At 43.9% G+C, this 14680-nt stretch overlaps 1 protein-coding gene across 50 annotated transcripts in view; it reads right to left on the bottom strand.

The window, feature by feature from the left end:
• Nucleotides 1-14680, bottom strand: part of LOC144103794 (CUGBP Elav-like family member 2) — a 541184-nt gene that overhangs the window by 16519 nt on the left and 509985 nt on the right. For 11 of the 50 annotated variants that reach the window (XM_077636467.1, XM_077636485.1, XM_077636468.1 and 8 more), the window contains 5 exons: nt 12450-12473; nt 8454-8589; nt 7781-7857; nt 3761-3829; nt 3015-3188 (listed from right to left, as the gene is read on the bottom strand). In XM_077636467.1, the coding sequence (XP_077492593.1) occupies nt 3015-3188; nt 3761-3829; nt 7781-7857; nt 8454-8589; nt 12450-12473 (480 nt within the window). The remainder of the gene's footprint in view (nt 1-3014; nt 3189-3760; nt 3830-7780; nt 7858-8453; nt 8590-12449; nt 12474-14680) is intronic. The other 39 variants (XM_077636478.1, XM_077636475.1, XM_077636490.1 and 36 more) reach the window with 7 other exon arrangements.

Here is a 14680-nt window from a genome sequence, read left to right as displayed (position 1 = left end):
AAGCTGTCTATTTCAAAGGAGTTTCTGGCGACTTAACGGAATAAACACTTATGCTCATCACTGCTCTCACTGAATCCAAGAACAGGAGTCACACATGTAATTCTCAGAATGCTCGTACACGAAAAAGTGAGATATTGTTACGTGGTCCAAGGCGAGAATGACGCAAGAACTCCCCGGGCACAGCACACAGGCTGAGAGCACAGGGCCCGCACAGAGCACCCAAGCCCAGAACACGCGCACCTCCGAGGCACTTCGTTCCCCTCGTCTTCACCAAGAATATCCGTTGCAATATTTTTACGACAGCTGTTGACACTTAATTTCCTGGAATTGCAGCAGTGTTTGTGGTCCACAGAGCGAAGCAGTGAGAAAGGGAAGGTGCTTCGGTGCCTATAAGCATGCGCCTTTTATAGTGTGAACACTGCTTAGCTCATTCCCCAGTGTTGCGCCAATGGCACCAGGGTGCCATCGACAGCACAGAGCCTGGCATCGCACCAAGCAGCTGTGGCACGAGTAGTGGTGTGGGTGCATTTACAGACAGTTCTTTGCTTCCCACCCCACAGCTAATGCTCGAATATTAATGTTCAACACTGGTGTAACTGTCCCGCGAGTTTTTTTTGTCGCAGTTCTGTGGAGGGGAAGGCATTGCACACCGGCAAAGTGCCTATGGGCACAGCACCAATGAACACGACTTTCTATGTCTTTCTCTTTGGGGCAGTGCTCGTGTGCAGCAATCAATGGGCTGTGCCTTCCCTTCTGTAGAGCAGCAGCAAAGATAAAGAAGCTCACAGGTTGCCTCACTCAGGATCCTGCTACCTGTGCTGTCAAAGTGGGAAAAAGACAGGGGGGGGAGGGAGCAATCTAGTTCGTGTTACAGTCATAACCATTCTGTTAGTTTTTTTTTTCTTCTTGCTTATGGGACACATTGCGTCTCTGCGAATATTCAGTAATTTTGAACACTCAGTAGAATAGTAAAGTATTCAATACTTGAATTGATCCAGATTTTTGGTACATGACGTTGCGAAGTATTTGTCTCAAACGAGCAATATTTCTGGAACATTTGTTCCATGTGGTTTCGGTTCAAAGTATCTCCTACATTATGGCATTCTGGCACACGTGCAACTAAAGCCCAGAATCCTAGGCATGCACGCAGGAGCCGGTCTGCACATGCGTGCGGCAGCGAACTCGAGCAGGCGCAAGTGCGGCGCCCAGATCTGTACCACTGAGGTGTTGGCACCCACGCTACCTGTACCAGAACTGGCGTGGAGGCATTCACCAATTCGAAAACGCGTGGCTTCCTCAACTAATCTGGGACGAGTTTGAGCTGACCGCAGCTACTACTCATTTCTGCGTGAAATTTGCTAATCAAGCACGCACAGCATGAGAGGAAGTGAGCATGAGACACACAGAGAAAGGTGCCACTTTCCGACGCCCGATGCGAGGCGATGTCAGATGCGCAGGGGTGCAGCGGGTACACCTCGCAGGCGTCACGGACTTCGTGACACCCGCGAGGTGTACGCACCATTGATGCAACAGTGCAGTCACAATTAAGACCAGCAGTTGGAGGTTCCGCAAACAGGTCAGCTCCCTAATTTCTCATGGCTGCTTTTGCAAAAGGTAGACATAGCTTCAGTAAGTGCCACAAAGCGTCAATGCACTTTTTCTTTTTTTCATGTAATGGCCTTGTGTGTTAGAAAAATATGTGATTTTGAAGAAGTTTACTGTGCCATTCAATGTTTTGTTTGTGTGACAAAAGTACTCGAAATATTTGCTTTTAAATTATTTGAATAAATTCGCAATTCGCTTCGAATTTGCTTTGACACAAAAAAACGACTATTCACACTACCCCTAGACCAATTATAAACAAAACAATGACTTCATTCATTTTAAAATGGTTTATCAAGGCCCAATCTCCCGTTGTAAGGACACACAGCCCCACGACTGCCCATACTGCAACATTTCAGCAGCCATTTTTTCTGCGCACAGCACAGGACTGGAATGGCCTGTCCACCAAAGTTGACACTGTCATCGACCCACCAGCACTCAAGCAGCTCATCGAAAACATTTAGTGATTTTAATTATATATGTTTTCCCTGTAATGCCCACTCCCTCATGTAATGTCTCTGCATAACACACTTGAGGAATCAAATAAAGAAATAAACAAGAAAATTATTCATCATCATTACATAGGTGATGCTATATTACAGTGCAGTAAAAATTGCTACAAATGTTTACAGTGTAAAGCAACTATTTGCACTGCAACAGTAGCAGCACAGATGTGTGGCGTTCCTTCTTTGCAACATTCATTTTCACGTTCTCCAAGGTGTTCCTAAGCCTTTCACTAGTCCAACACTAACATCAATCTACTTTGCTAAGGTTAGTTCCCTCGTCAAATGCAGCCCATAAACCATACTTTATTCTCATGCTCAAAACTTGAAAAACTAAGAAAACATTTTCACCCAGCACTGCTCTTAAGTGATAATGCAATTGTTGACATGTCTTGTGTTTTTAGCTTTTTAAGGAGAGCACGTTTTCTTCAAAAATTGTGAATTCTTACCCAGTGCTTCACTGTTTATAATACATCTCAGCCACCTTCGCATTCCTGAGAAGAAGACTGAGGTTTTCATTTTATTAGTTGGGAGGCTCAACTTCCTTGCCCAGCCAAGAATGGATGCTGAAGTTACCCGACCCTTTCTAAGGCATTTATAAATGGTGATTCCTAAAATTAATTTCCATTGTCACTACTAGGTAGTACCACAGTTAATGTCTTGGGCCCTCTACACCACCGATAATTTTGAGTATTTCTATAAAATTCTACGGCAAACAATTTCCTTATACCTTGAGCTTGGCGCATCACGGCTTTACTCAATGGGCACTGAAACTCCCTTACACGTCCCATGAACATCCAGGACGTCCAATGAGGTTTCAGTTGCCTATGTGCCACAAAACCCAATACAACACAAATGCAGCCCGTACAGCAGCTGCAAGCAGTGCATGTAGATGTAACGGGTCCTCACCAAAGCACTTGCTGAGGTTGGTCTGCTTGTCAATGAACACCTTGGCGGAGATGACGTTGCCAAAGGGCATGAAGGTCTGCGCCAGGTCGCTGTCGGTGAACTCTTGCGGCAGGTGGTAGATGAACAGGTTGGCCCCCTCGGGACCTGCGTACGTCGTGGCCGCGAGGAAGCACTCTGCCACTCCGTCAACACGGCCGCTCCCGACCCCCACCGCCGGGGGGGCATCGGGCAAACATCACTACACAATCTCTTCTTTTATTAAATTTAAACTCCTTTTCAAAAAGAGACACGCGAAGGCCATCAGAGGACAAAACTAAATATCTTCATGCGCAGTGCCAGTTGTTTCATGCAAGGCTGCTCATCCAATTCATCCGTCACTGAGCTAAAAGAAAGCAAAAATATTGGAGACACTCAATTCGCAGCATGCAGTTTTCAGCCTGCATGGTAGTACTTAAACCTTCACCTTAAGTTTCAGTAAACAGCTGCATTATACACGGGCAGTAAAGCCCACAAAAGTTTAATTCTTGAAAGGACTTAAAAATTGCAAACATGCCTCTTTCTGAAGAATACCAGTCCCAACCTTTGTAAAAAGCAATCACGCCATGTAGCGTGAGGCAGCTATTGAAACTGGACAAGGTGAACAAGAGAAACGAGAGACGAAAAATGGCAAAATGCCTTTCACAAAATCTAACATGCCCGACACACACAGTCAACAAAATGACGAAGAAAGAGGTGCACTCCATTACCTTCAACCTGCTTCCCAATGGGATTCTGCGACTGCTGCAGACCAATCTGTGCAAAGGCTCCGGGCACAGCTAGATGGGGGGGCAGAGAGAAAATGAGAAATAAGCGGCGTGCCACCCCAAATCTCCGCCTCTTTTTGTTGGTGCAGGTGCACTGATATTTTCATGAATGGGGCAAACCATGCCCGCTCCTTGTCATTCCTGCTGCTAAGACAAAAATTAAACAAAGATCATATCTTCTATGATACACAGTAGGACGAACTTGGTTAAGACGAATTCTTAGATAAGATGAATGAACAATGCAAGATCTTTTAACTGGTCTTCCATAGGACTCCATGTAGAAAAAGAATCAACTTGAGGTGAACTGTTTAGTGCGTGTTTCAAAGACGAGCTTTTGCAGTGACTACGAATCCTGGTGACCTTGCATAACAGCATTCACAGGGTGTATGTGTGGCACTGTCGAGCAAAGGAAAAAAAATGGTAGGGTTTTAACATAGTAAAACCAAGTAGATGTGCGAAAGCATGTGTATAGCCTGATTTGGCATGGTTTTGCTTTGCTGGGTCATCGGCACATCTGGTGACGATATTAGACTCAGGTTAAGATCTGATCGAGGCTAAGATGATCTGATCTGTTCGCACCACAGATGGAAGTTGGTGAAGACAATGTGCAATGCACAGTGTGAGTGTGTGTTGCAGGTTGACACGAGGCGTGATCGGCTGTGGTTCTCATGCAGTGGCCAGCGAAGCTGGTCTGTTTGCGCTGCCGTGGGTTTGAATCCCAGTCACGGCAATATTTATTTATTTATTTATTTATTAAAGGTCAGGACTGCAGCGATGAATCTGCATTTACAGCTTTGGTCCTGAAGTAGAGCTTTCGCTCTAAAATATATAAAATGCTTCCATGAACGCACACCCCGACAAAGACAGCTGCCGTGCAACTTTGCACAACTGTGAGGGGAAGTTGTCTTGCGGGTAAGCTTTTGTGCAAAAAGGCGGAGCACCTGCGCCCCTGCCTGTGTGCTGTGCAGAGATACCAGATATTGGCGTTGTGCACATCACGTGCCATGTATTGCCACCGGTGGACTAAAAGACGAATAAGCAGGGAGTGCACCCGCTATCTGACTTTGTGCTTAAACAGCTGGGAGCCAAACTTTCAAACGACATGGCATTGCAATATGCGATACCGCGGTGTAGACATGGCCAGATATCGACGCTGTTTGGGCATTGTCTGCAGCGGATGGAAAAGTGCAGCGTTGATAACAGTTACACAGCTCGAGGAGCGAGATAACAAAGAGGCACACGGCTACACACCTGGGCAACTTCAGACTGCTCAGAGCCTGAACAATTAAATCAGGAACAAAGAAAAAAAATCTGCCAGTGCTAAAGATAGAGAGCAAAAAAGAAAGGGGAAAAAAAAAAGAGACACCTGGACCAATGCTGAATTTAGGCAGGATAATGTGAGCTTGTTTCGTCCCTTCCCTGTACAAGGTCATTTTAGTTATTGTTTTCATGTAACACATAACTGGGTATGCAGAGCATGCTCACATATCTTTTTTTGGGGGTACTTCTGGTAAGAGAAAGTTCTGATAAGACAAACAAATCCCATGGTCCCTTTAAGTTCATCCTAAAGGGGGTCTACTGTAGTATGTTTGCTATATGGCCTTTCCCCAAATGTTCGGTTCTTAAGTCGTTACCCGCAGTTTATTTAACAGACACAAAGAAGACATTAGAGCACATGCAACTGGTATACCTTCCTTAAACTCTTCTTGATTTTTTTTGCATAGTTTTTGCATTATGCTTTCGTTTGATTGCAGCCAATGTGGCCAGAATTTGATCCTATGATCTTTGGCTTAGCCAAACACGAATGCCACTAAGCTGCTGTCGCAGGTACAAGTCATGTAAAGCCCTCCGAAGTGCTGGCAAAATAAGCCAACAACAATCCCATGCATGCAATGACAACCACATGTTTATGAGCAAGACACAAAAGGCAGACCAAGGACAAAGGGCATATGGTCAGGCATTCAACGACAGTTTAGTCAAGCAGTGTACCAGCAGAAATGAAGTTGCCATCACCGACAGAGCTTTCAAAAGGTTACAACTCAAGAGCATTTGAAAATGACACTTCACGTCCCATTCATCCCCACCAATCCAGTTGACAGTACTAGATGAGCTATAATATATGTGCAGAGCCAGTTTCCATCTTAGTCATGGTGGCTCTTCTTAAAATCATGACTGACCCAAACCACAGCATGTGCAGCCAGCAAAACCAGAAAAACTGCACCCCCTCTCCCTCCTCCAATTTGTTCGGATGGACACTGGTGACAACTGCATCGCATTTTTGTAGTTAGCAACGTTCAATTACTTGGTTTTTTGGGGCTCTGTTGATCCTTGTTTGGCATCAAAGTTGTTGGTTGAGCGTTTGTATGGGTCTTTCCTTTCCCTGATTCTTCGTTTTAGTTGTGTTCTTTTGTTCTCTCAAGATGCAATAGCAACTCGCCCATCACACTATGTTGCATCAAAAGACGTAGGTATTTATGCCCGAGATTTGGGGTTGAAAACGGAGACAGTCAATTGCAACTTGTGATGTTGGCAATGACAGAAAGTTTGGTTGGTTTATGGGGGTTTAACGTCTCACAGCGACACAGGCTATGAGAAACGCCGTAGTGGAGGGCTCTCGATAATTTCGAACGCCTGGGGTTCTATAATGTGCACCGACATTGCACGGTACACGGGCCTCTAGCATTTCGTCTCCACCGAAATTCGACCGGCGCAGCCGGGAAAGAACCCGCATCTTTCAGATAAGCAGCCAAGCACCATAACCACTGAGCCATCGTGGCAGCGATGAGTGAGAAAGGGTTATGTGCTCTATGACCAATGGCTGGAAAAGGATGGCAGTGTGGTCCACCCTTAGAAAGAAACAAACAAAAATAAAGCTCTCGATGTCACCACAGTTCGCTTGTGGTGGAGATAACCGTATTTCATGCTTTGGCTTAGTTTACGAGGGCTCGGTTTTTAGTCAAAGCAGGCTTGTCATTGGAATGAGGTAATGAACTCACGGGAGCTGCATTTCAATTTATCCTCAGTTCCCTTTCGACCTTACTGTAAAAAAATCTGACATTGTTTGGGATGTGGCAAAAATTCCAATCACGTGCAAATACCAACAGAACACCACAGATTTAAAAAAGAAAATAAGACAACTTAAATGCTGTCAACTATAGTGTGCGTGGTGACCACAACTTCATTTCTGCAGGCCAAAGAAGGCGCACTAAAGGGTCCCCAAGCCAAAGTGAGGTGAAACTCACTTGTAATGAGAGTCTAAAAGCAATTTCATACATTTCCTATTGTTTCCAGACAGTGCAGCCCCGAATCCCTAGAACCCACTAACTCTGATTCATCCAAGCTTAGACTCATTTTGCATTAAAAATGCACTCCCAGTGAAGCAGCTGCTATTTAAAACGCTTCCAACTTGCAGCTACTATCACTTGTGATGTCACAATATCTGGGAATCCTGATAGGTGAGCTTTCAGTGCTTTCTGCATGGTTCGCCTTTGAACTTCGGGGGCTTCCTGCATTGGGTGAAGCAGCAACACTTGGCAAAGCGCCACATCACACTTGCGCCACTGAACTAAACCAAGCCTAATATCTTCACCGTCATCCTCAAATACATCTACTAGAGGACAAAAGGCCTCTTCCAATGACCTCCATTCTGTCTTTTCCCCACAATAACCCAGCAAACTCCGCGACCACATTACTCCACCTGACTCTCTGCCACCCCCTGCTATGCTTGCCTTCTCCCGGAATCCATCCTGTTATTCTTAACGACCACTGGTTATCTTGCCTTCGCATTACATGCACTGCCCATGACCAATTTCTTCTTGATTTCGATTAGGATGTCATTAGCTCGCATTCGTCCCTCATCCCTCTCGGCAGTATTTTCGTCTTTCCTCAGCCTGCTGCTTGGGTGCCCTTCACAGCGTCATGCAGCAGTGGCTTGCGGGAGGACAGCACACATGAAGCACTCACATGGATACTGCTGCATACCAGAATAGGCCTGTGCCAGGGCATCCAGGCTGGGACCGTTGGCAGTCAGACCGCCCGCACTGCAGAGAAGGGAAAGGTCCAAGTCAGGGGGCTGCCAATCACACACATTTGAAACCACGCACATCATGCACAGTTGGATAAAACAGCTTTCAGGCAAAAGCATCCTGAGAAACGAACTGTGAGAGGGCCACAGTTGTTCCTTACCAGCCCTCCTCTTTGAAACTGAGTGAGCGTCCACATTCATGAACACGCCTCTACTTGAACATCTACTGCAAGTGGCCTTTGAGACCTGTTTTGCGCTTCAGAAACCAACCTACAATGGAATCGTTCCTCAAGTGGAGGAAAAGCTCGAGGATTTTCCTGAGAATTTTCCTGAGAATAACACGGTTCGTCTGATTTAGAACAAAGCAGGAAAACTGAACCGAGTCAAATTGTGGGTTAAACCAGAAGCCACCCATAAATATGCTGTTCTGTACGAAATTTGAGCACAAAATAGTGGTCTGGATGGCCAAGCAATTATAGCAGCCTCCAGCTACTCCAGAGACATCTCCAAGTTTGTGATCTCAGTCTGAGCCAACATTCAATCTGTCACATGAACCTGCTACTTGAGTTACTAAATGCTCAGAAGGGGCCATCACTGTGCTCAGGTGCTCACCCGTTCACATTGGTCAGTGCGCCCATCGTCGTGAGTGAGTTGGTGCTCATTCCCAGGGCCATGCTCGACACGGGGCTCAGCGAGCTCACACCGCTCAGAGACGAGTTGCCGCTCGACGTGCTCCCAGACACATTCCCTGAGATGAATGAAGGGAAGAAGGGGGAAAAAGAGCAACAAGAGGGAGTGGGAGAGAAACTGATAAGAAAATGAGGACTCAAGGACCAAACACTTGATCAAAACGTTTCACTGTGCAGTTGAAATAAAGAAAACTTTGGTGAAGTGCTAACGCCCCAAAAGTCACACTTAGCAGCGCAGTTCTCAAATCGCAGTCTGGCACAAGGCAGTAGGCTTACTTCACTTCGATCTCACACTGTGTACATCTGCAGTCAAAAGTTTGTGGAATGCAATACTGTTAACAAACAGCATATTCGTCACTGTCCTTGCGCACGGCCTGGGATAGATATACGAGCTTGATTCTGAGTGTGCAATTTAAAAGTGCACCATTACACCTCATGGGATGCGCCCCAGATTACAACCTTTTATCGAAGTAGCATTTCCTAAACTTATGACTAAGGCTCCACGCATAAATTCTGCAGCATACTCATACGTGCAGTACCCACTACTTTGCAATCTGCACTGCATAGTTTCAAATATGGGCTTGTTCTCAATGTGAGCTAAGCAAAGAAGACCCAACCACCAAAAAGTTTTTCCACAAAAAGGAGTTGCTCGTTTGAGGAAGCGAAAACAGATGCTTCCACAGATGCTGGGCTGCCACTGCTACAAATTTTCTAGCAGAAGGTTGTCATATCTCTAACACCTGAACAGCTAATACCACCTAATATTTTATGCAAAAGCAAGTGATATAAAAAAGTTAATTGTTTTCAAAAGTTAACAGTTTAGAAATAAGAGGCTTCACCTAAAAACTGAGTTTCTCCTAATAAAACAATACGGTAGCAAATAACCGTAGCAAATAACCAACGAAACTTCACACTAAATTAAAAACAGCTCAAGAACCTGTCATAGGCTATTTTGAAGTAAAAGGTAATGCTTCATTTCAATGTATCTTTCAAACACATACAAAGGTGTAGTAGATAAGTAAATTTTAACTCTTAGATTAGTAAACTGTGACTAATGTATATTATAGGCAATTACTCAAAACGACAGCAGACATTATTTCTAGAAACACATTCTTAAATGAATTCAGACCTTTGCAAGGATGGAGCAAAATATCAGCCAGAATAACGGGAAGCATTTGTTTGCTTGCTTCTTTCTTTTACATAATTACATATGAAAGCATATAAGTGTGATTCAGAAGAATATTTTGCACTGCTACCCATGCAGACCAATCAGCTTGAAGCCAAAAAGCTGTGCTCTAAATATTAATTTTCAGTATTCTATGCAATGTACAACTAAATGAAAATTCTAAGACCTACCATAACTAACTGACCACTGGTTAATGACCACACACTGTGAATAACTTAATATAACAGGCATAACAGACACCTAAAGGAAGAAAAAAATGTTTTGCGTCCGCACAGCCAAAGATATCACTAATAACGCCAGGCAAGTTTACAGACATCTGGAAACTCTATATGTTGCTTAATGTGCCAGCATCAAAGGAATTAAAATGCAGAAATCTAAGTTCGGGAACAGTTTGATCGGATTACCTGCAATACCTTATGCCCTTGGAAAATAATTCCTAAACACCAAATCAGCACTAAGGTATTACCGAACCTTTCTTCCAAAGCTCGTAAATACACCAATTGGTAGCAGTACTTCTTAAGAAACATTAGGCTTCAATATGTGTAAGGAAAACTCATCCACCTAAAAGTAGTGATTTGCACTAATGGTTTTGTTTGGTCAAGTTAATAACTAGCATGACAGAACCTCCTGCATTTCAATGGCAAGACAAAAACTTGCTGATAACTATGCAATTCCAAACTACATCCCCAACTACAGTAAAGCCTTGTTAACTTGATCTCTTTTGATTTGGACACCCGAATGGTCTTTAACGGGTGTCCCATGCCTGTTGGGAACTACTTTGCAGAGTGAAATGCTCATTTATTCAGGGGGACTGGGCAGCGCTTTAATTTGGACAGGAGGCACAGCTCACATGTGCACAGCGCACCAGAGATGGGTGATGTCGATGATTAGTTAGTAAATCAAAGGTCTGGCAGGTGCTGAACCGAAATGTAAAGGCGGCATAGTCATCGCTGTGATGCTCATTCAAGAAGACACGATGGGATGATTCTTGTTTCATGCTACGCTTCTCCATGTTCTTTTTTGTTCTCATTGTGTGCGTGCCATGGACCGTGCTTTCAGCATTTTGTGCATTACTGTGGAGGCAACGACCGTTTTACATTACATAATCAGTGAGGGAGCCAAGAGGAGGCGAGAGGTGGCAGCCACCACCCAAAAATTTTGTGGGGCACAGAAAAATCTGCCAAACACTGTCCAGATCCTGACGGGGAATAAGTTTTATGACAGTGCAGCCCATATTGGGCACACTAACTACAGGCCCACTGCATTTTGTTTGTTTTATTTTTATGAAAAGCAATGCCACAAAGGCAACGTGCGTACCCCACATTTCACCCTCTCTCCACTCCCTCTCCACACAGCCCCGGTACGAATATCCCCCAGCGGCATAGCTAATCGGCCCAATATTGGAAACGTATTGGCAAAGGCCGGTCCCACAAAGGACCAGAGTGAAGCCATCCATCTCCAATATTGGGCCGATTGCCTGCGCTGTTTAGGTCCTGGGGCTGTCCTTGTACACAGATACAGCATGCAAGTACACAGGGTGCTTTTTTTCTCATGGCATGAGTGCATATGTGTAGGGAGTGGGCTGTTGATGCCTCAAGTGTCCTAGAGGATATCTGTGTTGGTTTATATGACAATGTGCACTGCACTATTTGGCAGAACTAAGAAAAATGGCTACTGCCACCCAAATTTCTTGCAGGAAGCAATCAACGATTACAAAATTTTTTTCAAAGAATTAAGGTGTGTTGATGTAGGACACTTTGTTACGGTTTTTCTTTTGTCCCCTTGACAATTCCTTTTGCAATCAATTAAGACGTTTTCTCCAGCCTCGAAAAATCCGAATTAACAGGGTTTTACAGTATTTAAAAAACTTTTGGAGCATTTCTCTGGTTGAAAAACAAGTTTCCGGAATAAAGCACAGAGAAAACTTCCCTTTTTTCTGTTCAGGCAGTGGCAGAGAATTAAACCTGCACAATTATGCCTCCACACATTTTTATCTGCACTTTCTTGCAGAATGCAAAGGCAATAAATGCACCTTCCAAGCAGTGAAGATGTTGAGCAACTGTTCACAGAATTGAGGCTATAGTGTGGTTTCATCAAACTAAACTCCAGGCTCACAGGTTATAAATCTTTTGCTGCATTGAAATTCAACGCAATGGACAAAATCCTTAATAGGACAAGCAATATTCTAATAATTAAAGAGTCTATAATTTGAGGCAACAGTGTTGTTTCATCACACTAAACTCTGGGCTCACAAGTTATAAATCTTTGCTGGGTCAAAATTGAATTGAATGAAACAATATACTTATAGGACAAGCAAAATTCTATAAATAAAAAGACCTATAATATAAAAGCACCTACACCTATAATAACAGGCATGTTGTACTGCTTACTATTGCATTTTATTATGCTTGTAACCACTCCCCACTGTAAGGCTCCCGTCTCCAATGGTACAGTGAGCAAATAAAAATATGTGCAGTAATACAGGAAAGCCAGAGGAAAAACGTGTTCTCTTTGGCAGTGAACGCACTAGAAACCCTGCCACAGAACAACCACTTGCCACAGGGGCGATAAGAACATCCACAAACAACACCTCACAGGGGGGAACAAAACAACAAAACAGAAAACAAAAAAATGCACAAAGGACACAAAACAAAAGAAACAACATGCATTTGTTTTGTTTCAACTGGAGCACAATACACAAAAACGGGCTTTTACTGCTAAGAGGATCCTCACCTGCAGAACTGCGCCTGCTGAGGACTGCAAATTTGAGAAGCATTTCGTGTTTTTTTTTGTTGTTTTCATTTTTGAGCGCACATTTTTGTGTGTGTTTGGCATCGTAGTCATCCGAGGAGGAGGAAACACAGACAAGAGCAGGGCAGGCAGAGGGGAGGGGAGAAAAAAGAAGGGGGGAAGAGGAGAAAAAAAAAAAGGAGCACCGTGTTAACAGATTTGTAAAAAATAGGGAAAAGAAAACGGCAAAACATTAATTAGCTGCACCAAAACAAAAATAAAACGTGAGAAAAAAAAGAAGCCCTCCAAACCTCCCCCCCATGCCCATTCTCCAAAGAATGGCAGAAAAGAAGCTTGGTTCCACAGCCTTAAATTCTGAGCCGAGTGCTAAGATAATTGTTTTTTTTTTCTTGTTTCTGCTTGAATGATCGTACCTACAATCAGCTGCAAAAGTTAAAAGAACATTACTGAAGCTGCAGTTAAGAAATTGCAATTGAGTGCCAGCACCTGAAATTGATATTGGAAGCCAGCAATTGAGAAATGTACTAATTTGGCCACAAAGACCAAACATGATTGCATCACTCAATTAGAGGCTGTGCATCTGTTTCACTAACTTTTGATGCGGACTATAGATAACATGCCAAATTTGAAGCTGCAATCAAGAAATTGCAATTGAGTGCCTGCAAATGAAAATGAAATTGAGAGCCAGCAATTCAGAAAATGCACATTCGATCACACTTATCTAGTGTGCTCGAGCAGCCTGCTGTGGAAAAATGAAGTGAAATCTCATTGCAGCTGCTTTGCTGGGGGCAAGGCGTTCGTGCCTGTGTGGCTCGCGTGCTGTTCATCTGTGCGTTTTGGATTTTCACTTTATTTCCTCCACACGGCAGAGCTCGAGCGCTCTACAAAGACTGATCAGGTCTGCACTCATTTGGTCGCACAGGCTAAACATAGATGCAACACTCAATTACAAGCTGTGCATCGAGGCTGTGAATCTGTTGTTCTGCAAATTTTTGAGGCAGCCTGTAAGTAACATGCCCAATTCCAAAACAACAACAATCAACTTGCAAATCAAAGGAAAACAACAAAGGTCGGTAAAAAAAAATAAGATGATGAGGAAATAACTGATACGCATAGCGGTGGTCATGCACAGACTAAAAAGAATGGAAACTATGCCACTGGGGCATACAATGAGAATGAGTGCAGAGATTTGCAAAGGGACTGCCAGGGTGACAGCTGTTAGTGCAGCACATTCATACAAGACACAATGGGTGACAGTGCGAAAGAATACTGTGGGCAAGCTTCTCCACACAGTGCTGTCATAGTCATGATCGCACCCTGCTCCGTGGAGAAATTACGCCCACCTAATGTTTCATCACTACAAGTTTTGTATATACAGCGTGCTTTAAACATTTCCAAAAAGGTGGCTAGTTTGAGCGCACCAACGAAACATGAAATGGTTAGTTTTTCTGCCGCATGCTGTACTAAAAAGGTTACGACATATGAGCTGTCCAAAGACACTGCAGTCTCGGGAAGAGTAGCATGGTTTTTCAAGCGAGGTTCCATTACACGAAACACTACACTTTATGGGAGAGATTTGTATCTAGATTTCTCAAATCTGCTTCAGTAAGAAAAGGTTAAAATGAAATGAAAAATAAAATCTTGTTAATCAAGAATACACAGCGTTGCAAATGGCGGCCAAAACATGCTACCAAGCAAAATGCTGATGAAACAAATATGGGCCGTTAAAAACTGCATCTAACCAATTCGTGTTTATACAGGTTCATGATTATGAATTTTCATTGCGCAAGGGCATCTGTAGCCGATGAGCGCCGTGATACAAGGTGTTTTCGTCTTCTCAAGGTGCGGTCAAAGACCCATTTCCCAAGCATTTCACCCTAAACAAATCGAGCACCAGGCCAGGAGAAACCTTGTACCCATTGTATCACCGGTGGGTACCCGGTGGCATTGGGGATCAAACCCCGCACCTACCGCATGCGAGGCGGATGCTCAAACAACTAGGCCACCGCTGCGGTGCTGTGTTTATAAAGGTTTCTAGTGGCTGAAGCCTATGATGATTATTCACGAAACAGTCCATGCATATATGGCACTGCTAACACAATGTCTCGAGATAAGCATTCAGAATACAAACTAAATGACAAATTTTCAAATACCAAACCTACAGGTTGGCAGGCTGCAGTGCAGTGGTGGGCTCCTGACTATTTCTGACCACA

Source organism: Amblyomma americanum, chromosome 9 (assembly GCF_052857255.1).
Source record: "Amblyomma americanum isolate KBUSLIRL-KWMA chromosome 9, ASM5285725v1, whole genome shotgun sequence".
Taxonomy (NCBI): Eukaryota; Metazoa; Arthropoda; class Arachnida; order Ixodida; family Ixodidae; genus Amblyomma; species Amblyomma americanum.
Note: the sequence above shows the minus strand (reverse complement) of the source record. Positions and strands in the feature narration are given on the sequence as shown.